Genomic DNA, 27453 nt, shown 5'->3' on the forward strand with positions numbered 1-27453 from the left:
AGGACTTAGGAGCAGTTTGAAATAAAAAGACCAAATTTAATACATCAATTTATTAATCGGAATTTTAATACTGTATTACATAGAAGAAATGCACTTCTTAGAAACATTCAGAAGACCTCCCTTTGGGACAGTTTTATACGGAGCCTCTCTCCATTTTAACATACATACAATCGAGTTTGAATAAATACAAACTATGTACTTTTATAATGAATAATATTTATGAAGATCTGCATTGCCACATACTTAAAAATCTATTTATATTTTTGACAAACCGTAATTTGGAAAATAAATTCTTAATATTTTGTATAGTTTAGCATGTACTACTATATGCCTATGAGATAATCTGGTTGATTAAATAAAATTTTGCAAATAAACAACAAATAATAAAACCTTTTCCATAACGTTAGTTTGTCGCTGCCACAAATTTGTCAACAACATCATCACAACAAAAAAGTGGGATTCACTTATGAAAACAAATACCTACAAATTCAAGTCGGTGACTGCTTAGAAAGATGTTTTGACACATATCCAACATAGTGAATAATAAATTTTGGAAAAAACACACAGCACGAGAAAACTACCAATATAAATACAGACATCTTAATTCATTCAGTCAAAAGTGGAACGAGTATAAAATATTCAAATAGAAATAATCATAATCAGTCTTGTTTAGAGAAAAGTTTAATCAACGCGACGAAAGTGTTTAATAAACGCGCCTTGATAATAATATTTATCATCACACAATACAATATGTCAGATATGATGTCATTCCTTCTCTTGGACGTAACTAGTATATAAATTGCCTGTTAAGCTACTTAGTGTTATTATCACAGTTGTTTAGTAGAGGTGGGTACAGTACTTTGTACATATTTAAATACAGGAGCTCCCCCTGCAAATCCGTGACCATACTCGACATGACACGCTTGCCGATATTATACGCAACTATCTACTCTAGCCCGGCCGTCCTACTTCGAATAAATTATCTTTGTATAACAACTTTCACAAAACTAACGACAGATCAGGCTAGAAGAATCATCTTTTAGATGAAAATATGCATAATTATATTCTATCATTGCAGTCTTTCTCTTATAATGTACATAAAAATTAAACCTCGTATCTGACATGTCCTATACGAGACCCACGTATTGTTCACCCCATACAAGTTTTTACCCGCGCGTCATAAACATACATCATCCATCATCCGAGATGCAGTCTAGAATGGGATTTCGAGATAATAACTATTACGTCCCTTATGAACTGGTACAATTTTGTCACCTCAAGATAAAATGTGAAACTAAACTGAATAACAATAAAATATTAAACCTTACACCTATCATATAATACATCTGTGAATGACCTGAAAGCTTTGTAGTCACAAACATTCTTCATGAAATTCGCTCAAATAGTCAAAAAATATATTTTTTGTATAGTAAAACACTTTCCATACGGAAGTGTTCTTATGTATTAACAATTGACAAACGAAACGATAGGTTATAGGATACAGTAATGAAATATCACAGATTTTTACCTCTTTGGACAGTAACGGGCTTCTAGAACAATTCACAATAAATACCTGCTTTATTTTGTACCAATTGACCTCTTTCCGCAGCCCTTAGAACCCCTTTACGTACAAAGAAACTCCAGTAAATAACTACTGATGTAATGTGTGAAATACAATTACAAAAATAATCGAAAAACAAATCTGACGAAATCACTTATTTGTCTAAGAAACGAATTGTAACCGTAGTTCGATTATTCGTATTAACGATCAAAATATTAATCTTCCTAAGTTAAATGCATGTATTTACATTTCTAACTTTGTTGAATGTCATAGGAGGAATTTAAAATTCAAAACCCTAATGTCTATGCTGTCTTCATAGACTCATACTTCTAGGCATAATACTCAATATAAGATCTAATTTTCGTAAAAAATAATGTTGACTCATAATGTGAGCAATATCACATTATATTACAAAAGAAAATATATGTCTTTATCTGGCAATACAGATGGTCTCGGTTGTATCAAAAGCATTTCAATTTTCTTATACTAAGTTGTCCCCCATTTTCACTGGATAAGATCATCATTAACAATAAAGTAATAATTTATATAAAATATTCAGATACTATATCAGCATTTGAAAACCTTCCCTAGAATTTCACACATCTTCTATATGTTTCGTGCATTTCGTACATCATACAGACATTTAAAACGAAAGGCACCCAGGGATACATAAGAGGGTACCAACACCGACTACTCTAACAAATAGTGATTTTTAAAATCTAAAGGTGGTAATGACTTACTGCTCATTTAATCCACCACACAATTAATTATTATGTGGACCATTTTTTGTTAGTCACAAAGAACAGTTGCTGGCCTAAATGATTTGTATATAGGTAAATTATAATTAAATGAATATAATAGCCGTAACAGTTACTTTGAGTCTAATTTATTGGCAATTTTAATTAGGCAAGTTATGGTATGTCAAATATGAATATTTTCAAGCATTTTTACAATGTGACTAACAAAAAATTATCCCTAAAACTAACACACTTATTATATATTTAGTAATTGAAATCGATCTGAAAGATAATTCACAAAAACATTTAGTTTACAATATCCAAGTATGTAATTGTCTCTCTCAAAAAAACCAATCATCTTTTTTGTCAAAAATAGAACAAGCCATACAAATAAATGTGAATTGCAAGCTTTCAATCAGATCTAAAAAATTGTTAATTATTATTAAATGATAATAATAAAAAAAAACACCTCCCAAATTTGAAATCTAACTGTTACAACTAAGTACGAATCAATCAAGTTTTAACAGCATTCATTAGAGACACCCAACTATCATGAAAAATATATGATATGATAAACAAATTAAAGTGCGCAACCTATAATTAAATTTAGGATCGCCAGAACCTTTTACACCTAACACAATTTTAAAATTAACTCTTCTTTGATTTAAATTAAATACAAAACTAAATAAAAACTTCCGTTTGTAAACATGGAATTTCATGTAAACTACTTTAAAATATATTTTCTGGCAAACCCATAGGATTGTTATGTTTATTGTTGAACAGGAGCAGCATATAGCAGAGGGCCTGGGGGTAGGTGTGGGTAGGGCACTCCGGCGCCGACCGCAGCTTGGTAGCCGCAGGGGCCTCCTCCACCGACACCGCCGCCGTAGAACTTGCCTCCTAGAAAAAATAAATGTCAATACAAATGAAAATTAACAAAATAATTATACAATGTAACATTGTCTAATAATGTGTGCGTGTACTAATGTTCACACATAAGAAGTGAAACTTCTTTATGACCTTATTTTTCAAAAAATTAATTTACTATATGAAACTTTACAGAAATACGTCGAATCCCGCGTGGTAGGGATGAGAAAAAGATGACGCGTAACGGAAAAATGTCACGCTTAACGAAAAAATGTTACACTAAATTTTTTTCCAACCCCGATAAAGAAACCCCGAAAATTGTCTCTATAAGAAATCATACCAAGCATTTCCTGATGATGAGGATGCATTTGTGGATAGTGAGCGGTAGCAGCAAAGTGAGGAGGAGGTGATCCATAGGAGGAGCCCGATCCACTGGACTTGTTGCCGCTGTTGTTATTGTTGCGATATTGTTGGCCATTGTTACGCTGGTTGTTGTATGGGCGTTGTTGACCATACCCATTTTGGTTGTTGTATGCATTCTGATAACCATTGTTATAACCGCCCTGGTATGTGCCCATTGAGTCAAATACATTGGGACTCGGGAATGGTACTGGTTTCTGGTAATTGTTTTGTCTGTAGCCTTGATTATTCTGGTTCTGGTTTGAGAAGCGTGGTGGTTGTTGTGTAAAGTTTTGTGCCTGGAAAGTATTCTGTCCGTCATCACTGGATCCATTGGCCATCTTGTTATTCCACTGGTTGCTCTTTTGGCGTGGTGAGCTTGATCCACTGTTGTTTTCCTTACGCTGTTGCCAACGGTTGCGACCTGATAGTAAAGTAATAATGTAAATATCATGATCATTGTTTTTTATATAAAAATAATTGAAATCTCAAGTGCTTTTTTACCAGAGCTATTGTTGTTGGTTCTTGCCATTTCATTCAATTTAGCAGGTGGATTTTGTCCAGTTTCCCGGAGCACTCCCACGAGAGCGCGAGCTTGACGGGCATCTCCACTTGTGAAGTAAGTGTAAGCTGTACCAGACTGCTGGCAACGTCCTGTGCGACCTGTTACAAAAATTAATGTGGATTTCAATTAATATGTAAGGCATACATTAATAAAATAATTATTTATTACTAGGGGTCCGCCCCGGCTTCGCCCGTGGTACATGTTTATGTTTTCTCTACATAAGAACCATCCTCGTACTTCAAGGAATATAATAAAAAAAGAATTATCGAAATCGGTTCAGCCGTTCTCGAGTTATGCACTTACCAACACATTTTGAGATTCATTTTTATATATAAGATTTAAAAGATATATTACCAATTCTATGAATATAATCTTCAGAGGAATTAGGGTAATCAAAGTTGACAACAAATTTGACATCTTCCACATCTAATCCACGTGCAGCTACATCAGTGGCAATAAGTATGGTTGTAGCTCCATTACGGAATTCTGTGAGAACAGCATCTCGTTCTGGTTGCGACTTGTCTCCATGGATGGCCAAAGCTTTATGCCCGTTACGACGCACGGCACGCGCAATATCATCAACCTAAAACATAATTAAAATTTGTATTTTTTAATTTTTAATTTGTTTAGAAGTTCTCAAACATCACATCTCATATTATAATATAAATGAAACTTACCTTCTTTTTGGTCTCTACAAACACAATGACTTTATTGTCTTTTTCAGATGCAATCTCTTTCAGTAGGTTACTGAGCTTCATTTCCTTCTCATGTTCTTCACATACTTCAATGATTTGCTTTATGTTGTTGTTGGCAGACAGGTTAAGAGATCCAATGTTGACTTTAATGTAGTCAGTTAAGAAATCTTCAGCCAAAGCTTGAATCTCTTTTGGCCAGGTTGCAGACCACATCAAAACTTGACGATCAGGGCGGATTTGTTCAATGATTTTACGGATTTGAGGTTCAAAACCCATGTCTAACATCCTGTCAGCTTCATCAAGGACCAAATAAGTGCAACGGCGCAAGTTGGTTGTGCCCCTTTCCAAGAAATCAATCAGACGTCCTGGTGTAGCAATGACAATCTCAACACCTCTTTCTAAATCTCGAGCCTGGGGTCCCTTGGGGGAACCACCAAAGAGGCAAGTGTTTCTGATGCATCCACGGGCACTGTAAGCTTGGGCTACTGATTGAATTTGCTGCGCCAATTCACGAGTAGGGGCCAGAATGAGAGCAATGGGACCATCACCTCGCTGGATCCTCTGTTGATGAACAATATGAACTGCTGCAGGTAGCATGTATGCCAGCGTCTTACCAGATCCAGTGGATGCAATACCAACCATATCACGACCAGATAAAGCAATAGGCCATCCCTGTGCTTGGATGCCAGTAGGTTCTTCCCAACCTTGTTCCTTGATAGTGTTCAAAATATGGTCTGGGAAATTGCCTTCATCAAACTTCTGATTTGGTCTTGGCACATTATTACCACTCACAGTAATTTCCTTAGTAGCTCTGAACCTTTGGACCTCATCATCAGTACGAGATTCAACATTGGCATGTGGTTTATAGAAGTTCTTTTGAATTGTTTCAAGTTGTCCCATGTCCCATACAGGTTTAACTAATCCATCACCAGGATGTTTGGCTTTTCTGCTCTGTAACTTGCGGTCATTGAAATCTTGATTTTGTCCATTGTTGGAATTAAAAACTTTCTTTTGAATATACTGTTGCTGTTGAGCATTTGTTGGAGATCCATTCGGATTATTGTAATTTTTGGGAGCAAATCCATTCTTTTGGAAGCTATGTTGTTTAGGACCACCAAAATCATTTTTAGAGTTATAGAACTGCATATTGCTTCCAGATGCATTATCACCCTCATACTCTTTCTTTTGCATCTGATTGTTGTTATAGTTGTTTCTAGGTCTATATTCTTTTGGACCCCCAAAATCATTCTGATTACCATTTTCATTTCTGTGGCCATTAAATTCTGGCCTTACACCATTGTAATCATTTCTGGGCCTAAAATTTTTGTTGCCCATATTATTTCTGGGGGCAAAGTTCTTAGGGCCTCCAAAGTCAGGGGGTCCATTGAAAAAAGGCATCTTACCGAATTGTTCATTCCGGTCTAAGCGAGGTCTGAAACTGAAATGTAATTTTATAGGTTTACATTTGAAATAAGAGTATTACTTGTAATACTTTATTTCAAATAATGCTTAGATTTTTCTTTTCAATATGCTTTTATTGACTTGCAACTGTGAACTGTATTAACCTTTACATCTTGACCCATTTTTTTTATCCTGCTATGGATCACAAGGATTCAATAATTTTCTTATGTATACTCTGTATAAGAGCGAGAAACTTTTGTTGATTCTATCATTACATAAATTATTATTTATATAGATGTTGACTTTACTTAATTTAATAATTAAAGAACAGAATTGTTTTTATTATACAAATTTTAATATTTTTTGTTTTGATTTAGTATCAGTAAACCTTCATTATGCTATTTAAAATCCAATTTATTTGAAAAGTAATTAGGTAACAAATCCTTAATGAGATCATTATATGTGTATTTTCTTAAATCTGGTTTAAAATAAGAAAATACACTATCTACCCCAGCTTCACCCATGGTAAAAATTAATAGCCTATTGCACTCCAGGACCATGTAAACTGTAAATATGAAACAGTGAAAAAAAAATTGACTTTTCAAGTAAATATTGGTAATGTTCGAATAAAAAAGCTCTTCAAATGTAAACAACTTCAACATTCAATGCACACAGCATTTTAATAAAACATTACTTGGAATATTTTTCAAGACTGGGTACAAGTATTAAAATAATTTTTGAGAATAAGTTAAATCCGAAAAATGTCTAGATTAATAAGTAGCTAATAATGTAATCAAATTGCGATGCTATAATTAATGTAGGTATATAAGGTTTTATATCCTCTTTATGTAGCTTCAACTATACTCTATACAGTACTAGTAGACTCGATATAACACTAGTTATACGCAATCGACGCGTATGAAGGTCAATAATATCGCGCATGCTAAATAAGATCCACAAGTATAAAAAAAAAAAACTAATAAATTTTACAGAGAATTTCTATTGATTTCAAAGACAGTTTATATAACCAATACAATGGTGATTTCTAGAATTAGTTTTAAGCTTGACTATACGTATTGAATAACATTTTTCTATCCTCCATTATCAGCTGGACAAATTGCATTTCACAAAATGGCCGCTGCCTCAACCTATTCTAACATATTAAAATAATCACTTTCTAAGTCAATAAATAATATGAGCAAAATTAACTTACATTGGATGTTGATTATGAAAGCTGTTGTACTGCATTTTGAAGCTTTTAAAGACCTCAGGAAAGATGTTTTATACGTGGTGGTGTAGGATGGAAAGTATCTGAAATTCACTCAAATTAGAATACTACAAGAAACTAATATTCTAAATGATAATATTTACTCAAAATTAGACTTAAACTTACCTCTCAAATGAGAGAATTTAGATATTTAATAAATTTGTCATTCACCAGAATCCACCTTACAGACCCGGCGAACGAACAACTCGATAATGAAAATATGGCGGACCTTCACCGGAAACGGCGGAAAGAGAAAAACGGAAACAGTTAAATGTATTGCTACTATTAAAAATAATGGAGGTTTCTGCGAGGTTTCATAATTAAAATGGTTTCATTGTAATTTCATTGCATTTTAATATAACGTTTTGCAATTGCAACTAAATGTGTGGCTTCTTTTCGTAATGTAAATCTATACTAATATTATAAAGAGGAAAGGTTTGTGTGTATGTATGTATGTATGTATGGTTTTCACGCATAAACTACTGGACCGATTTTGATGAAATTTGGCACAGATAATCTTTAGACCCTGAGAAAGAACCTTTTATTGCGAAATATGTACCACGGGCGAAGCCGGGGTGGACCGCTAGTTATTTATAACATTATAGACTGTTCTGTGATTATAGATGAAAGATGTCGTCACCAATGCAAATTTAGCACCCCATCAATGGAATTTTGGGTCGAAAATGACCTTAATTGATAGGTCTCCGTTAGGCTCGGAGCCGTTAGGTCCTTTATGGTCCCAGTTTTTTTTTTTGTTATAAGAATATTTTTTTAATTATAATACCCGGGCGAGCCCGGGCGTGATCAACAAAAGATACCAAAACCAAAAATATAGTTTATATCTTTTTAAGGTTTATATAATTTCCGTAATCATGTTCAAGCCAAAGGTTCAAGCTAAACTCAAATAATTTGGAAAATCCAAAAGTGCACGCCTCATAATTTTTTTTTTAATAAATATTTATTAATTATTATTTTTGTTTATTTAATAACAATTAAACCACATCGAATCAGACCCTGAAAAATGAAAGGGTTCTATTCCTGAGCATACTCAAGCGTAAGAGAAAAAAAAAGACTCGATCAGTAAAGTATTTCGGTCGCTATCGTGTTAACAAGAAAAAGGATCCGCACATACAGACACATGGACGTCCATGACAGAACTTTTTTAAACTGTTTTTTAACTAGTTTAAATAACAAAAATGACATCAAAAATATCATGAACGTTAAAAATAGTGTTTTTTCTTAATATGTGTGTGTATGTATTATCTTACAAGTGCAATGTATGATACATAAAGACATTTTAAGTTTGAAAAATCAGATGTTTTGCGCGAAGTGACAGTAGTACCCACCTCAACGCTTCGCTTATGAGGCGTGCAAAAGTACTGCTAGCTTACCGGCCGCGGCTACGCCCGCTTTGTCTAAAACCTAATAAATTATATACTAAAACCTTCCTCTTGAATCACTTTATCTATTAAAAAAACCGCATCAAAATCCGTTGCGTAGTTTTAAAGATTTAAGCATACAAAGGGACATAGGGACAGAGAAAGCGACTTTGTTTTATACTATGTAGTGAAGAAGTACTGCATGTCCCCGTTTTCCAATTACAAGCACTAGAGCGCATTATGCGGCATAATGCTTAACGTTGAATGTTCCAAGTTCTAACTACAGCGGAAAAAATTTTAAAGCTTTCGTTTCATTGTAGTTTTTTCGAAATAATCAAAGTTAATTCAAATTGTGTTAAAAAAATAAATATAAGTATGGATGAAGGTACAAACCTTATTACTTAAAATAACCGTAAATATTTTTCAACCAATTATTATGTATACCACTTTATTTACACATTATTAAAATATGTCATTAACACTTTTAACACAAACATTACATGTTCATTAAAAACTCTATGAATATTTTTTTTAAAGTGAAACTTTTATTACATCGTTCAAACTTTTTGGTCTTGGCAGTGTTCGGAACCGTTCGAACAGTTTCACTTTTACCGTGGTTTCATAAAACCACACAACAATTTTTTTCAACACTGAACTTAGCGCAACCTGCTGGTGCGTTTCATGTTCTAACCAAGCATCAGCATAATTCGGCATTGTGCGGCACTGAGTCGCATTATGCTCTCTAATTGGAAAACAGCCTGTGTGACTGCATAGATTTACATATTTCAAATTTGGTACAGATACAGCTAGAGACCTGAGGAAACGACATAGGATAGGAAATCTCGGAAATCCCATGCGAACGGCCAACGGGAACTATGCGGGTTTTTCTTTGACTGCGGGCTTAACTGCGGGTGAAGCCCTAGCGGAAAGCTAACTTGTCAAATATGAAAAGAACAAACACTGGCAAAAAGTCTTCGCCCCGTCTTCGCCCATTGCCATCATTCAGAAAAAAAATAAGTGTCAATTTCTAAAATGACTTATGACTATATAAAATCAGTGTCATTAGTTTGGTCATTAGCGCAGCGATATGCGATTTGTATGTATTTATTGAATTCTGTGGTTTCGTTCATCATGAAAAGGCATTATTGATTTTGTATCGATAAACAGAAATACGGTAATTAATTTAGGGGTAATACCGTCGAATTTTAAAAAACGTGTTCAAAAAGAAGGTAAGTTAATATGCATTCTCATTATATTTCAAATTACAAAACAAAAAAAGGTACTGAAATACTATCATTCACATATTATTATAACCATGAATTAAAATAAAAGTAGTTTACAATTTTTTAATTTATTTTTTACTTCAATGGTAGTACCTATACGGAACATTCAATGAATTTGTTTATTTAAGTGATACATAATACTCTTTAACTACTTTGATAAATTATTTGATCTAATCCAAATAATTCTTTATTGTCAACAGTAAAAGTGCAAGATGGACACAGTAACTCCAGTACTTATGGATCCAGTAACTGATTATTTGTATCCGGCTCTATTTCAGTGTTTTACAATTATCTTATGCGGGTATATAAACTATACGTATTTCTTAAATTTTATTTTTAAACAAACATTATTTTTGCTTTTATGATTTTGCTTCTATAGTCTTAACTATCAATTAGAAACTTTCTTCAAGAACCATTCTGAATATAAAAAAAATCCACATCAAAATCTATTGCATAGTTTTAAAGATCTTAGCGTACATGAGGACAGATAGATAAAGGGAAGTTTATTTTATACAGTGTAGTGTATATAAATATAGTAAAGGAATATTATTAATATCCATGCATAATTTTTTCACAGATATGTGGCAGGAAGACTTAATTTAGTCTCGAAATCTGAATCAAAAGGGATTGCAACATTTGTGGGAACGTTTGCACTTCCATCATTAATATTTTTATCCCTAGCACGTCTAGATTTCAGTACTGTTAATTGGACTTTTCTCATAGCAATATTATTGGCAAAGAGCATTGTCTTCTTTGGTGTGATGATAGTTACGATTTTAGTGTCAAAACCTGCTAATTTAGGACAGGCTGGCATTTTTTCTATTTTCTGCACACAAAGTAATGATTTTGCTTTGGGATATCCTATAAGTAAGTATACATCCAAAGAAATTAGTGTTTATCAACATTTTATACATTTTTGTCAAACATTATAATTTATTAAAAAAATTATTTCAGTAAATGCTATATATGAAAAAACACATCCAGAATATTCTCTCTATTTGTATTTAATGGCTCCCATATCCTTGGCAATTTTAAATCCAATTGCTTTTGTTTTGATGGAAATTAATAAGCAAAGGGAGATAGAAAGATCAGCCCCAGATCCTGCGCAACGAAAGGAAATAAGTAAACCAAAGATGTTGTTACAAATTTTTAAAGGCATTGTGTATAATCCAGTGTTGGTGATGACTGTTTTGGGTATAGCGGGAAACATTATCTTTAAGCATAAACTGTCAATCTATATTGAAGGATTATTAGATGTAAGTTTGATTTTTTTTTCTATTAAATATATCTTTGGCATCAACATTGTGCAAAAATCAATATTTAAAATATGCATAATCATGTTATTTTTTTAGGTTTTTGGACAATCTTTCTCAGCAGCTGCTCTTTTCCTTTTGGGGTTACGTATGGTTGGTCAAATTACAAGGTTGAAGGGTGGAGCACTAGTCCTCCCTTGCGTTTTAATCATGGTGAAGTTGTAAGTTCCATAACTTTTATTATTGTTCTTAACAAAACTATATTTATGGGTAAAGAGAGGTCGCAATTATAATAAAATACCTAATAAAAAAAGTATAGATACAGAAAGTAATTTCCATATCACAGCTTTACTAACTTCATTCATATATTTTATTTCAAGCAACTATAAATTTTCGTGAATAATTTCAGAATCATTCTACCAGTAGTGATGCGAGAGTGTGTGAGTGGTTTACAAGCTGGTACTAATGAAAGTGATACACAATCACTTGCAACTTACGCATTTTTATATGGCACTATACCCACTGCACCGGCTGTGTTTGTTTTCTCAAATTTGTACCAATTGGAAATCGATTTGGTAAGTATTGTTGAAATAATAATAATATCTATGATATTTAGAGACATGTTGATGTGAGGCTAATCTGTTTTGTAATTTTGCTTTTTGTTAAATGTTAATTGTAATAATTAGCTATAATATAAACAATTTAAGAATATCCATTATCCACAGTGATAATAACCTACATAGTTATATGAAAGTTTATTTTTAAGAAAACTACAATTTCCTAAATAGCATTTTATAAGACCTAAAACTTGGTACACTCACTGATTAACCCATTGAGCCCCGGACGGCCAGATCCGACCGCGACACAATAGATTTTCTATTGTGTCTGTGATTCCAGGGCCTGATGGATTAAAATATGCTTATATTCAACCATTCAGTAAAACTATTTTCAGCCCCAAAAATCCCCCTTTCCACCTTACGGCATTCGCGTCTTATCCGGATAAAAAATACCCTATGTGGTAATTTAGATTAAAATCGATCTCTGTGTAAAATTTCATCTAGATCGATCGCCGTTATTAATGAAAAAGTAACAAACATTCACATAATATATTAAAACGATGTTACATAAATTGCTTTATCAATATGTCAATGGACAGTTACACAAGTTTTTTATTCACGTACTTATGTATATATCTTGTTTATAATAACCTTGATCACATTCTAAACTCTTTATCTTGAGTTGACCAGTTTTTCAATTACATGCTAATGATATACATCCGCCCAGTTAATTAATATGCAATATTTTTTCTGTATGCAATATTATTTGGAAATTGTTGAATCCCACTTGCATTAATTACAACCTGCGTAATATTAATTAACTGCTTCCAAATTAAAAAAATATTATGTCAAATAAAAAGATGAAAAGACATTTGGCCTTTGCTTTGTTGTCTAACTTTTTTATGAGTACCAATGATTATCGTTAACCTTAGTCTAGATTTAACGTCAAGTATACAAACTGTATCTGTTATATATAAAAACTAGCTTTCGCCCGCGGCTTCGCCCGCGTTGCCAAAGAAATACCCGCTCCCGTAGGATTTCCAGGATAAAACCTATCCTATGTCCTTTCTCGGTTATCAAAATATCTCTATACCAAATTTCATGCAAATTGGTTCAGTAGTTAAGGCGTGATTGAGTAACAGACAGACAGACAGAGTTACTTTCGCATTTATAATATTAGTATGGATGAATCGCAAAATGTGTTGGTAAGCGCATAACTCGAGAATGGCTGAACCGATTTCGATAATTCTTTTTTTATTATATTCCTTGAAGTACGAGGATGGTTCTTATGTAGAGAAAACGTAAATATGTACAACTGGCGATGCCGGCCGACCGCTATTTTGAAAGAAATATGCCAAAATGTATTAAATTAAATAGTTAGACGGGATTTTCCGCGTCGTAATTCGACCGTAACGAAAACTTATTCAAGCAAAACAATTTTCTTCAATTGATTATATGTTATATATGTATCGATACATTTCCCCAATGTAACCCAATATAGCTGCTCGAGAGTAAAATGTATGATTTAAAATGGGTTCAAATCTTTGCCAGAATATCAATATGTATATATACAAAAAAAAAATGTAGAAAAAAATAACACGCAAAATTTTATACATAGTATATTTACAGACTAGGAGACAATAATTAGCTTTGCGAATTTTGTATAGATAATAACAGTGTTTTTTTGAATTACCTCATGCTATATCAAAATCGAATCGAAGCGAAATTCGAAATCGATATGATGTATAAAAACAAAACGTATGTGATATCTATATTATAGTTTTACACGGACTTTTTTAATCTTATTTATGTAATTGTTTAATTCTGGTTAATATCTCTTAATTGTTTAATTCTGGTCATCAAATGAGAATACTTACATAAGTTATAAAGAATATAACCTGCATACAAAATATGCCCAAAAATGTAACCCTAACTGGCAGTCAGGTAAAAACAAGCTAATTAATTCCTAATAACTAATATCCTGCCGCTTAACTTATTATAAATCGCACGTTGTGTTTGCCAAAATAAATTTAAAATCCCCCATAACTATATACCTACCTTCAAGAGTGATAAATATACAATTCTTTTTTTTTTCTTTTAGATGGCTTCATCAATGGTTATTTGTACGTTTTTATCAGCGCCAATAACCTTCTTATCGGCCGAGATGATATCTATAAACAACGACTATGCGGACCAGATCAAACAATTCGGCTTCGATCTCTCCATAGTAGCACTGATTGCCGCATTATGGGTGCTTCTTGTATTCACTGTCACTAAGAAGTTTAAGAGAATGCCACATAGATTGACACTGTGCTTGAATTTAACACAGGTAATTATTCAATGTACAATCGGTCTTTACCGATCACTTTCGGCACTAACATCTTTATGTTAGAGCCGAAAATGTAAAGGGTGGAAGTTTTATATGAGCTCTGGAGGAAAATGTACTTATAGTTAGATACTAGCGAACTTTGCTTTATTTTTATAAGAAAAATAGAATTGCATTTAAAGATTTTCGAAAATTCATATTTTATTTTTATTATATCTTTCAGATACTCCTTGCTATAAGCGTAATATGGGGTGGCCCTCTTAACACGTTCACTCCATCATTGAGCACTACCATCCAGCAATCTCTACAAATGTTTAGCGTTTATTCCTGTCTGCTGTGGACTTCAATGTTATCCGTTGGCTTATTTATGCTAGAGGTAAGTTATGTGAATAACAATTAATTAAGTTTCACAGGTAATTTTTAGTATTGTTTTTTCAAAGATGTTTTCGATCATACAAGGCAGAGTAGAAGGAAATATAGGTGAAATATAAATTTATGTGATAAATATTGATATAGTGCCTTTGTTTTTGAAGAGACGCATATCTATGAACCTCTCTTTAAATTCTCATTCAATTTTAACGATTAACCAAACTTTTATAAAATACGATAACTTCAATATATTATGTACTAGCGGTCCGCCCCGGCTTCGCCCGTGGTACATATTTACGTTTTCTCTACATAAAAACCATCCTCGTACTTCAAGGAATATAATAGAAAAGAATTATCGAAATCGGTTCAGCTGTTCACACGTGATGCCATGACAACGCGAAACGGGTGCAGACCCGCCGCCTTTTTATAGCTCCCGCCGCGAAGCGCGTCGAACGCGGCAACTGATACACAAAAATAATCCTTATGGCATGATTCTGTATTCACGCGCGATGACTTATAGCGTATTTCATGTATAACTTTGGTGTTTCTACACCGATTTACATGATTCTTTTACTATAACCTGCCCAGGAGTATGAAGAATAATTGTGTCAAATTTGGTTAAAATCCGTCGTGTAGTTTTTGTTTCTATAACGAATATACAGACAGACAGACAGACAGACAGACAAAAATTTTACTGATTGCATTTTTGGCATCAGTAGCGATCCCTTATCACCCCTTCATAGTTTTTTTTTAAATATATTTCATGTACAGAATTGGCCTCTCTACAGATTTATTATAAGTATAGATTATGTTTGGTATGTTCTTGATAATGAACGTAATTGATATACACTACATTGACAGTTCATATTCAATGAATTTATATTTTTGGTTTTATGGCATTCAAATGCTTTATAAATATTAAATATAAATTTATAAAGAATAGAAAAAAATAATCATCTCAATAGATGGCGCGCGTTGTGTCCCTTCAGACACATAAAACTGAAAGAATAGAATAAATTCGATTGCTCTGGCGGGTCACGAGTGGCTGAGTTGGTCAGGCATCCGCCCCGGAATGGCGCGAAGGATGCGGGTTCGAGTCCCGCCTCGTGATCGAATTTTTTCTATTCTTTATAAATTTATATTTAATATTTATAAAGCATTTGAATGCCATAAAACCAAAAATATAAATTCAACAAAAAAGGTCGTGTTCCATCGTTACAATATTGTATTCACTGAAAAGTGCTTCATATTGGTTGAAATGGTTGTTAATCATCTCAATAGATGGCGCGCGTTGTGTCCCTTCAGACACATAAAACTGAAAGAATAGAATAAATTCGATTGCTCTGGCGGGTCACGAGTGGCTGAGTTGGTCAGGCATCCGCCCCGGAATGGCGCGAAGGATGCGGGTTCGAGTCCCGCCTCGTGATCGAATTTTTTCTATTCTTTATAAATTTATATTTAATATTTATAAAGCATTTGAATGCCATAAAACCAAAAATATAAATTCAACAAAAAAGGTCGTGTTCCATCGTTACAATATTGTATTCACTGAAAAGTGCTTCATATTGGTTGAAATGGTTGTTAATCATCTCAATAGATGGCGCGCGTTGTGTCCCTTCAGACACATAAAACTGAAAGAATAGAATAAATTCGATTGCTCTGGCGGGTCACGAGTGGCTGAGTTGGTCAGGCATCCGCCCCGGAATGGCGCGAAGGATGCGGGTTCGAGTCCCGCCTCGTGATCGAATTTTTTCTATTCTTTATAAATTTATATTTAAGTTCATATTCAATGTTTCGTTTTATCATGTTATCAGTTAGGTATTTAATTAATATAGAAACGAGACAAGGGTAAGTGATGTCAAATTTATTTTATCAGTAATTTATATCATATAGATTAGACCAATTTTTGTTCAGTTCAAAATTTCCTCAAACAATACAGGTGTCCTATTTTATAAACCGACTGTTCTCAATGGAAATTAAGTTCTGCATACGCTGATTATGTAAAAAATAATGAAACAACAGAACTACGTAAAAAAATGATCTCATTTTTCTTAAATTATGTGTTCAACTTCGCTCAGTCGGCAATCGACCTCTTGTCTTTATTGTAACGAAAACATAACGTATTAAGTATGTTTTTGTAACAATAAAGATTTTGTGTATTTTATGTGTCAAACGTTAGAGCGCGAGCACGCTTGCACGCACGCACGCATTATTATACAATATTGACTTGTTAGATTATAATAATACTAGCGGTTCGCCCCGGTTTCGCACGTGGTACCTACATGTTTACGTTTTTTTTCATAAAAACTATCCTATCTCTCAAGTTGGATCGAACTGCACATGGTGTGCGAATTTTATTATAATCGGTTAAGTGGTTTAGGAGTCCATTGAAGACAAACATTGTGACATGAGATTTATATATATTAAGAATATTCTACAATTATGTGTCCAGAGCCGCGGGCCATGTTTCGTGGTAACTCTCTGGCCGGTACTGGCGTTCGTGGCGTGGGGCGCTCCCGCAGTGATGGTGGCGGCGCTGGTGCTCACCAAGCAGGCCGGCAGCGGCATCAACGCGGACGCCTGTGACGCGATCCGACTTAGCGTGCTGTTCTTCTGTTTAACGGGTATGGTTTTATATAAAAAAAAAAGACGGGTTGCACTCCGGGAGTGCCGGCAGAAGTGAAAACTTGATTATTAACGTTCAGCATGTTTGATATTTTGGAATGGTATCCGTCTTACGCATGGAATATAAGGGCTAAAAAAAATCCGTCTTACGCTTTTTCGATCAGGCCACGTGTCCTGACGCGAGTTTAATATTTTATACCCAACGCCGCTAAAGAAGTTTCACTTCAAAAACATTGAGATAATATTACTACGTATGGAAGAGACACCACGAACAAAATCTGTGCGCCATTTTTTTGCTCTAACTAAGTTTTAAAAATTATTATCTAGTTAGGTACTTACCGATGAAAAGTTATGTTAGTCAATTTTCCGTATTATTTGTATTATTTGTGCAATATCGTAATTGGTAACACATACGAAGGCATATTTGATGCGTTTCACTTTAAAACAAATAAAAAAATGAGCGTGCAGTTAAGCCATATGGCTTATGTTGAGCGGAACATAAGTGATGTGGGCGGTGTCGTCTCCATAGGTATATCTCAATGGAAAAAAATGGAATTTTGTGACAATAACGTGATTGCAATTATCAACTGTCAACGATTGTACTACTATGTATATGCAATTTAAAGAATTTATTTCAACTTAAAAGCTACAATAATTAAAGATATTTCAAGTTCAACCAAAGTTACAATTAAAATACCGGCTGAAATGAAAACCTCCTTTTTTTGAAGTCGATTAAAAACGGACGCATGGACAACATAATTAATTCACATCATTGAGCTATGCTTTTTTACCTATTTTTATTATTCATTTATACTCAAATAAGCATAACTACACCACTATAAAGAACGATTTTGTACACATTGAGGACTGAGGTATTATTACTAGAGAGGGCACCACGAACAAAATCTGTGCGCGGCGCGGGGCGGCTAGTGAGTCATACACTTTGTAGATATTCTGCCTCTTATTTCTTATAAATTAAAACCAATCAATGTAACAAATAAATATTGTTTATCTTATTAAAAAAATATGAATAAACTTATCAATTAAAACCAATCAATGTAACAAAAAAAAATTGAGTTTGAGGCGATTGACTCTAAGGGAAAGCTTCTAGCATTACCTTCCACTCTTGTATGCACATAGAATATTCTAGAACCTCCCCCTTCCAGTGAGCACGGGCTGCCTCATCTTGTACGTGAGGTTCCGTCGCCGCAGCGCTCAGTTCGCGAGCCTCTCCTCCGAGTCGCCGGAGGTATCACCCAATGAGTCATCGAGCCTTGTGGATAACGCTGAGCCCACTTCGCACACGCAATCCTTGTCCACTTATGGTGAGTTTTTGGCTATTTTATAATTATCTTAATATAAATAAATCTCGTGTCACAATGTTTGTCCTCAATGGACTCCTAAACCACTTAACCGATTATAATAAAATTCGCACACCATGTACAGTTTGATCCAACTTGAGAGATAGGATAGTTTAAACATGTAGGTACCACGGGCGAAGCCGGGTCGGACCGCTAGTTTTAAAATATAAATAAATAACAACAGTGTATGTGTAAAGACGTTTTATAAAACACATAAATGCAATTGTTTTGATTTGTGTTCACGACAGAACAATTCTATATCGTTGGAAACTAAAAACTTAACTAAAGAGTCTCATAGAAAATATTAAATGGGTCACAGATAGCAGTAACAAGGAGATGGAATTCGATTTTGAGAATCACATACTAATTCGTAGAAATTTTAAATCTTTAATCATTTAAAGCCGTTTATTTATTCATATAAATAAACGGCTATAATATGTTAATCTTGTATCAATTATTAATTTTATCATTGTTATGCATATTCAGGCATGGAAGATCAAGGTATTTTATATTCGGTCTGTAAATTATCATCCAGCTTGTTATTAATATCATTAGAAATAAAGACATCATCCCGACTTTTTTCGCCGATGATCTTATTGAAGTGAAACTTCTTTATCAGGGTTGGAAAAAAATTTAGTGTAACATTTTTCCGTTACGCGCCATCTTTGTCTTATCCCTACCACGCGTGATTGACGTATTTCTGTAAAGTTGCATATAGTAAATTATTTTTTGAAAAATAAGGTCATAAAGAAGTTTCACTTCTTACGTGTGTACACTAGTACACGCACACATTTTTTTTATAATCATTATTCTTTCATTCTCATTTTCCATTATTGTAATAACTTACGTATTGATACAAGATAAAAAGTAAAACAACTAAAACCCAACTACGACAAAAAACGACGCTGAAAAAGTATAAAACAAAAGTTAAATTGATGAACTAATAAAGAAGCTATGAACGAAAAGATGTGAATTATATGCAATCAGCCCATGAATACAGGTAAAGTCACAAGCAAATGCTAGTAATATATATATATATTCAAAATGTGCAAGTAAAAAGCTTTCAAATGATACCAAACACGGCATATTTATCTTAACTTTATTTTTTTACTCTGTATGTTTTGTCCGCTAGAGGGCGCCACATTAGATTTTGTGAAACTCCATATAGCCTATAACCAGCGGACAATTAAGACGCTTCTAATGATATGTCATTTGTCGAATTCTGATAAGTAGTTTAGAAGTTACGAGGGAACAGATGAACATACATACATACATACATACATATATACATACATACATACATACATACATACATACATACATACATAGCCTGTCAAAATCATAACCCTCCTTTTGCTTTGCCGTAGTCGGGTAAAAAACAATGAATAATATTCAACAATTCACATTCTTCTATCGGCTTGTTGCTCACAAATATCATGTTTTCTGCTATATATACATTTGCACGAAAATGTAATACAAAGTTTATTGTAATAAAATTAATATTTATAGGTTGTTATGGAGCGATAACTGCTTCACCATCGCCCAGTAAGAACCCCAACTGCTGTACGAACGATCCTAACTGCGAAAATGGTAATGTTAGTGTGAACCAAGGGCAGGATATTGAAGACCTCGTCACCAACAATAAGTAAGTTTAACTATGTACTCTTAATATTTACGAATTAGAAGTTTTAGCGCCGTAAAAAGTAGCCTATATCCCTTTCTAGCCATCTTTAAAATTCATCAGGGGAATCCCTGTCCCATTGATATACTTTCTTTCATAAATTTAAAGAGCAAAACAAGACAAGTATAATACATAATAAAAAAAACACAACGCGTTTATTAATTTATGGTGATTTTTATTCACAAATAATGCATTCGATTCTAGATGTCAGATTTCGATTTTTAGAGTAACGTCTCTGGTATTTAAAAAGAAAAAAGGTTTATTGAAACAATATTGTAGCGACGTCAGTTCTTTAAACCAGAAATTGTTTATTATGTTTAAAATGGTTTATCAGTAAAATCAAATCTTAAAATTACTTGTATAGGACATTATTATTATAAATATGTAATCGTAATTGAAAAAAGTTAAGCAAACGTGCAGTTCTAACAAATCGAAATATCATGTTATTCTATATCGTCGTTACTAGGTTCGGTGTTGAATTTTGTTGAACTGTCAAATGTTGCCTATTAAAATGGCTACTATAGTAATCATGAAATTTTCCAGCAGGGATTGCGCGTGTCCATCCCACAAGACTTGCAGTACTGGCGCTAGTTGCCAATACCTGAACGAACTGGAGCAAGCCGCTAGCTCGCTGGGCCTTGTGCCGCCTGAACAGAGCCGGGGCCGCGGGGCGCAGCTACTCAAACATACTGTGCTCATCATTATATACAGTCTTATGATGTTTATCGTGAGTTACTTGACTTTATTCAACATCAAATCGACAAACGTTGTAGTACTGGCGCTAGTTGCCTACCTGACCATACCTGAACGAACTGGAGCAAGCCGCTAGCTCATTGTGCAATTAATCACCATTTGCACTTACATATTTTTTCTTATCAATTTGCAATACACATTTTATTAAAGGAAGGAATATCATATTTATGATCATTTTTTTTTTTGTTAACATGCTAATTATAATGTTTGTTTCCTACTTCTTGTCATTTAGCCGAGTCGGGCTTGCCTGTGCCTATGGTTGTTCCGCAACTGTATGAATTTAAATTATGTAATGTGTTATTCAGTTAAGAATCGTTCACCATTATATATTTTTGTATATCAGGGAGTAACATTTACAAGCTGGCGTGTAATGCGTAAAGACGAATCGGGCGTGTTCATCGAGATACAGTTCCTCGATACGGCCGCAGTTTACGGACAAGCGCTGATTATGTTCGTACTCTTTGGACTCGACCCTGAGGAGATTTTCATACCTGCAATTAGATTTTTCAAAAAGAAATGGTAAGTTTTATTAAGATACATTTTCGCGAACGAAGAGCATTACATATTTATAAGAAACTAGCGGTCCGCCCCGGCTTCGCCCGTGGTACATATTTACGTTTTCTCTACATAAAAACCATCCTCGTACTTCAAGGAATATAATAAAAAAAGAATTATCGAAATCGGTTCAGCCGTTCTCGAGTTATGCGCTTACCAACACATTTTGCGATTCATTTTTATATATAAAGGAAGAAGATATTGTAGTGTAATATAAAATTTTAGGTAAAGCTTCTAGGGGCCAAATGTTAACAAAAAAACATTGCCCGAATCATTTATTACATTTTATTTTACTTTCTATCTTAAAACTGTCAACAAACAATTTGCTTTTATTGAAGAATATTTCCGTATAATATCTTGTCCCAAAACTAGTATGAAAGTAATTATATTTATTTTATAGGCACGGTGCTGATATAGTTGTTTTACCGCCGGTAGAAGAGCTAAGCTTTGAAACAAGGCATGTTTGCGACCAATTCATCACTCACCATCTCGATCGTTGTAAGGATGCTATTGCCAAAGATACCAGGTACGTAATGCAATGATGAAGAAGTTTCATTCCTCAAAAGAGTATTGTATTTAGACTTTAGAGCAATAAAATATTTTTTTCAAAACCACCATTCTGCTATGAACGCTTATAAATTGTCCGAAGCAAAACTCTGCCTACACACCTATTAGACAGAGTTTTCTAATTTTACTGCCACGATATAAGGTGTTATTTTAACAAATGTTTTATACAATGCCACTTGCTCATTTTTTGGCAACTTGATGCTTATAGTACGCTAATATAGGTACATCAAAATATGTTAAAAAATGATATATTGTTCAGATGGCGCATGCGCACATACCGCGGCGTGTTCCGCGGCTCTTGCCTCGTCCGCTGGCTGATATCCTGCGGCCTCGCGACCGACGAACAACACGCGGTAACATATGGCAGACATTTACTTGACGGACGCCTCATATCGCACATAAACAACGCGCACCACTTCACCAACTCGCCGCTGTTGTATAACTTCGCGTAGTTCCCGCAAGAGGTAATAGATGGCCCTGTAACCAAACGACCCCAGCATTGAAAATTTAGATAATAGATGTCGCTGTTACCAAATGACGCCGTCGTTTTAAATTTGTATAATAGATGGCGCTGTTACCAAATGACGCTGTCGTATTAAATTTGCATAATAGATGGCGCTGTTACCAAATGACGCCGTCGTATTAAATTTGGATAATAGATGGCGCTGTAACCAAACGACCAGGCGTTGTTAGTCCGTAGTCATAGTAACCGTTTCCAAGTTCATTTGTTTTTTTAACAATACAAGCGGATAAATAATAAATAGTTCGGTAGTAGTTTTTGTTAACAGAATGAATTGAAATAATAGTTATTCATGAACTGTGTATTCTCTTGAATTGTTCTACAAAAACAGATATGAGTACCAAAATTTAAAACATTATTTGTGGGAAAATATTCTAGGAATAAAATCAACAATGTCACAAATATATTTTTGGTGCTTTATCTGGGTTTTGTAAATTTTAACTGAAGTATAAGATTCATAGGTAGTATGCGTGCATAGTTTTAAAGCCAGTCTTGCCATTACATAAAAGAATATTTGCCTTTTTATTCTTTGGTATGATATGTATTTTTTGTTATATTCAAATTATTTATATCTATTTGAATTAAAATATTCATAATTAATTGAAATTGCCCCATTACTACTAATGAATCGTGATATAGTACATACATTGTATTCCATGATAGTTCAAACACTAATTATTTAATATAATCGAGACTAGTAAATACGTAGATGTAATTCCAAAGCTTTGCTCGTTATCAGATTAAACAGCGAATTTTAGGGTTTCTCATGAACAATTTATTTATGAATAAAAATAGTATTTAAATGAATAATATGGACAAACTTGTAATAGAATAATTAATTTTTATCAGTATCTAGTCGATTTTGTCTCGAAATCGTATATCTAGTGTTGATTTATTTCTTTATAAGTATAATATAATATAATTCGGCCTTAGAATATTATCAATATACAATATAAAAATATTGGTACAATTTGAGGCCTTCATCAAAGTCTACAAAAATGTAATAGAATAATAACATCATGGCTCTTATGAATAAGTCAACAAAAATTTGCTTTCATTTACCACAGCAAGGGTAATAATGTTTTGATTGAGCAAATAATGTAATATGAATAAAATGTGTTTGATGAAGGCTCTTTGTGGCTAAACCAGTAACGCAGTATAATGCATAGTAAGAAGGCTTGAAAACCACCATATCAATGCAGGAAGTTAAAGATTTCCTTTAATTAGACAAAAAAGCAGTATAATAAATACATAACATGCATGTAATTCATATTATCGTTTAAGATAGTTAGGTTTTTTTAAGCGCCGCCTATTTTGTATTTACAAAAGTTGATTTTTCGCTTCATAAGTTGTTTTTGTGCACATGTAGTAATCAGGTGGGTAGATATATCATTTTATTCTTTTACATACATATTCAATATTTTTATAACACAGCTTTATGAAACACTTTAGTATTTGTAAAATTAATCTAAATTCTTTGACAATGTCTCTCATATCAAAATTAATACCTCTCTAATGAAGTCTCTTTAAATTTGTTATTTTTATAAGTATTAAGACAGCGGGCTTGATAAGAGAAGCAAAAAGGGCTTGTTATAAACCATTTAAGGTGTCCACTCTAAATCAAATTAGAAATACTTAATGGTGAATACAAGATCTGTCTATCAGACTATGTTTTAAGAATTTTCTTTATAATCTATTAACCTTATTTGACTGATACTTTCCTTGTTCTCCTAGTTACACATGTGGTACTTAGTGTGTAGTGGTACGTAGTTAATGAAATGGAACGGGTTCTGAAACCAATTTAAGTAATTATAATTTAATTTATTAATTTATACAGATTATATTTTATTGTGGTACCTACACCCTTCGATGTTTTTAGTTCAAGTGTAAAAAAATTACAATGTTTCTTTGTAAGTTCTAGGATACGAATTGATGAGACGCGATAATCTTAAATTTTATTACTAATTTAATTATATTTATTTTTATAAAAAGTTTAATGTCACAAAATATGATTAACTGAAAACTTAAGGAGACTGATACAATGTTAAAATGAAAACAAAGCTCTTGGTGCTGAAAGGAAGTATTTTTTTATTAATTTACTATTTTTTTTTAACTGTATTCATGGAAAGGAAATACATATACGATAATGTGAAAATTTTATTGCCTTTCCAGGCGTTTCACTGATAAAGACATTAGTTTTATATATCGCATTTCATAAGTTCCTTACTTATGTTATGTTTTTATGTTGACATAGGTGTATAAGCACAAGTGATCTCTGTAGAACTCATGAAAGCACTGCATCTTTATTTTTTAATGATTTTTTTGCATCACTGCTTAGTTTTAAGGTAAGTAGCACATGGGTTCCATAATAGACACAATAATTTAAAATTTTAAATCATGCATCAGACAAATTGTGAATTGCATGTGATATGAAATGGCTGTTATATTTTATGCTTATTATGTATTTGGTGTCTACAAAATTGTTATTATTAGCAAAATTTGCTGATCATTTTAACTGTATAACTATATTAGTTTTTGAATTGAGTATATTGTAATCATTGTTGTCTATTTATGAAGGTATACATATATGTTATAAAAAATGTAATAAATGGTATTGTAGCAAGTGCCATTGTGTTTTCTTTAGCCTTCCTTCAGGATTCCCTTCAACTAAAAATATATATATGACTGAAACTATAGTTTTTCTCATAAAATAATAAATTATTAGTTCTAAATAAAACCAACAAGCAAAGATTAAGTACTTTATTAATCATTTTCTTGTTCTTCCTCATTATCATCACCATCATCTTGTTCTGGAGCTTCCCACCAGGTGAGCAAGCCAAGTCCAGGCTCGTTAATTCCTCCAATTAGTCTATATGGTGCCGTGGTTTGTACTGCACATTCAGAGCCTGGTGGCCCGTTTGGTAAACTTTCTTCGAAGGCTTCACTTGTCACTCTAAACCTAATTGATTCACCTGAAATCATAAAATTTGGAAAAAATAATATTTAAATGTATATGACATCTTGTTTTGGGTAAATTGAAAGAAAGCTATCTATACTAATATTATAAAGAGGAAAGGTTTGTTTGTATGTATGTATGTATGGTTTTCACGCATAAACTACGGGAGCGATTTTGATGAAATTTGGCACAGATAACCTTTAGACCCTGAGAAAGAACATAGGCTACGTTTTAATGCGAAATATGTACCACGGGCGAAGCCGGGGCGGACTGCTAGTCTTTCAATAAGTTTCACAAATGTCAAAGTATTTTTACCTGAATCCATAAATAAGTCATGTTTCTCTCCATCTTCTTTAGGATATTCCCAAACCCAAGCTTGATCTGTTTCATCAAATCTAGATGGATGTTGAAGTGCATTTACTGGTATTAAAATGTCATCAAAGAATCCCATTGTTACTGAAATCAACATTTATTCAGTTTTATTTATTTATGAATTTTATTATTTGTAGTAAATCTGGGTAAATCTGGTTGTAATCTGTTTCTTGTTTACTAATAGTCCGGGATACATCGCCCATTTTTGCAAGTGATTACTATCAAGCTAATTTTTCGTGAGTAGCTTTATTTTGATGAGATGCCCAATAATTTCATGTATGAAACTCTCGATTGTGGTAGCTACCAGAGGAAACAAGGATAAAATATTTTGATTTGATGGTTCTCAAATATTAATTACTAACTGAATGTTTTTTTTTTGTTCAATCTCAAGATAATTATCTAAATTATTCGAAAAAATAATTGTCCTACAAAATCTATGGTTTGATCAAAGAGTCCCCCTTTCCAATGTGTATCGATAACGAAGTCATCATAAATGATTAGTAACCAGCTGATTTTTTTATTTTCACTTATTTAATACTTATATAATTCAACATACATATTGTCCTACAAATTGCGTAATAAATATTTGAGAACCGTCAAATCAAAAATTTTTATCCTTGTTACCTCTGTAAGCTACCACAATCGAGAGTTTCGTTCATGAAATTATTGGGCATCTCATCAAAATAAAGCTACTCACGAAAAATTAGCTTGATAGTAATCACTTGCAAAAATGGGCGATGTATCCCGGACTATAACAAAATCTTTGCTATAAAATTAAACAAAAAAAATAAAGATATTTTTACTCTTATAGAAACTTACACACCATGAACTCCTTCCCTGCTACAACTCCTTATTTTTCCTATTAGAATTTCTTCAACTATGGGTCTAAACACGATATACCTAAACTTAACTTCTGTATGAGAAGATCCATCTCCTGGAAATATGTATGAGTGCCCAATATGTGTTATATCAAACAGTGCTATACATAATCCTATATTTAATACTACCTGAAATTGGTTATAAAGAAAATAAGCAGGAAATTGAAAATAACAATAATGAAAGAGGTTATATTGTCAGCTTTACATACCTTATTTGCTAATTTTCTATTCAATAAAGTTGTTATAGATTCTGGTAAACTTTGATGGAAATGATCCGGAGTAACCCGGATAACATCTTTCATTTCTGATAAAACGAACATTTTAAAATGTTTGATGCGGCATTTAGTAAACAATAAAATACACCATGTTTTCTTTCTTCAATTGACATTTGGCTGTTGGCACTTGGCAGTTGGCAGACGATTTTGACATTTTTTGTCATAGTGATGGCTCTCCTCCAAAATACATCGATTAATGTACGGGAGCTAGTAACGTTTTAAAAAAGAAGTCATTTTAGTATCAAAAACCC

At 33.2% G+C, this 27453-nt stretch overlaps 3 protein-coding genes across 5 annotated transcripts; 1 reads left to right on the top strand and 2 right to left on the bottom strand.

Moving 5' to 3' along the window:
* Positions 1 to 35: 35 nt before the first annotated feature.
* Positions 36 to 7746, bottom strand: LOC149904072 (uncharacterized). Of its 2 annotated transcripts, none has more exons than XM_090108064.1 (7): positions 7619 to 7746; positions 7439 to 7536; positions 4807 to 6262; positions 4484 to 4712; positions 4069 to 4227; positions 3506 to 3988; positions 36 to 3198 (listed from the first exon to the last, which is right to left on the bottom strand). In XM_090108064.1, exons 2-7 carry the CDS (start codon positions 7471 to 7473, stop codon positions 3068 to 3070), a joined length of 2493 nt encoding a protein of 830 aa, XP_089964190.1. In that variant the 5' UTR covers positions 7474 to 7536; positions 7619 to 7746; the 3' UTR covers positions 36 to 3067. The 2 variants fall into 2 exon arrangements, with proteins under 2 accessions (XP_089964190.1, XP_089964191.1); XM_090108065.1 differs by having other exon boundaries at positions 7615 to 7727.
* A 2195-nt stretch (positions 7747 to 9941) lies between these two features.
* Positions 9942 to 22918, top strand: anchor (integral membrane protein GPR155 homolog anchor). Of its 2 annotated transcripts, none has more exons than XM_090107774.1 (15): positions 9942 to 10100; positions 10355 to 10455; positions 10732 to 11021; positions 11109 to 11410; positions 11507 to 11628; positions 11817 to 11982; positions 14066 to 14293; positions 14514 to 14666; positions 17112 to 17283; positions 18451 to 18609; positions 20155 to 20290; positions 20870 to 21053; positions 21423 to 21598; positions 22035 to 22160; positions 22461 to 22918. In XM_090107774.1, the coding sequence occupies exons 2-15, from the start codon at positions 10367 to 10369 to the stop codon at positions 22651 to 22653; spliced, it is 2496 nt and encodes an 831-aa protein (XP_089963900.1). In that variant the 5' UTR covers positions 9942 to 10100; positions 10355 to 10366; the 3' UTR covers positions 22654 to 22918. The 2 variants fall into 2 exon arrangements, with proteins under 2 accessions (XP_089963900.1, XP_089963901.1); XM_090107775.1 differs by having other exon boundaries at positions 20873 to 21053.
* A 2549-nt stretch (positions 22919 to 25467) lies between these two features.
* Polr3H (RNA polymerase III subunit H) lies at positions 25468 to 27308 on the bottom strand. Its single transcript, XM_090108003.1, has 4 exons — positions 27137 to 27308; positions 26873 to 27056; positions 25993 to 26133; positions 25468 to 25693 (listed from the first exon to the last, which is right to left on the bottom strand). Exons 1-4 carry the CDS (start codon positions 27245 to 27247, stop codon positions 25485 to 25487), a joined length of 645 nt encoding a protein of 214 aa, XP_089964129.1. The 5' UTR covers positions 27248 to 27308; the 3' UTR covers positions 25468 to 25484.
* Between the last annotated feature and the right edge of the window lie 145 nt (positions 27309 to 27453).

Source organism: Colias eurytheme, chromosome 12, assembly GCF_061535395.1.
Source record: "Colias eurytheme isolate Ceu_HAF_F1 chromosome 12, ilColEury1 Martin Lab GWU primary, whole genome shotgun sequence".
Lineage (NCBI taxonomy): Eukaryota > Metazoa > Arthropoda > Insecta > Lepidoptera > Pieridae > Colias > Colias eurytheme.

What these genes read in the sequence shown, in the direction of transcription:
- LOC149904072 (XM_090108064.1), bottom strand. Translation starts at nt 7,473, where the DNA reads ATGCAGTACAACAGCTTTCATAATCAACATCCAAT. An exon ending in TTGTAGAGACCAAAAAGAAG is followed by an intron (nt 4,713 to 4,806) that starts GTAAGTTTCATT and finishes ATTATGTTTTAG; the next exon opens with GTTGATGATATTGCGCGTGC. An exon ending in TCATCATCAGGAAATGCTTG is followed by an intron (nt 3,199 to 3,505) that starts GTATGATTTCTT and finishes TATTTTTTCTAG; the next exon opens with GAGGCAAGTTCTACGGCGGC.
- Polr3H (XM_090108003.1), bottom strand. Translation starts at nt 27,247, where the DNA reads ATGTTCGTTTTATCAGAAATGAAAGATGTTATCCGGGTTACTCCGGAT. An exon ending in ATAGAAAATTAGCAAATAAG is followed by an intron (nt 27,057 to 27,136) that starts GTATGTAAAGCT and finishes AACCAATTTCAG; the next exon opens with GTAGTATTAAATATAGGATT. An exon ending in TAGCAGGGAAGGAGTTCATG is followed by an intron (nt 26,134 to 26,872) that starts GTGTGTAAGTTT and finishes TGTTGATTTCAG; the next exon opens with TAACAATGGGATTCTTTGAT.
- anchor (XM_090107774.1), top strand. Translation starts at nt 10,367, where the DNA reads ATGGACACAGTAACTCCAGTACTTATGGATCCAGTAACTGATTATTTG. An exon ending in GACCTCGTCACCAACAATAA is followed by an intron (nt 20,291 to 20,869) that starts GTAAGTTTAACT and finishes GAAATTTTCCAG; the next exon opens with CAGGGATTGCGCGTGTCCAT. An exon ending in ACAGTCTTATGATGTTTATC is followed by an intron (nt 21,054 to 21,422) that starts GTGAGTTACTTG and finishes TTTGTATATCAG; the next exon opens with GGAGTAACATTTACAAGCTG.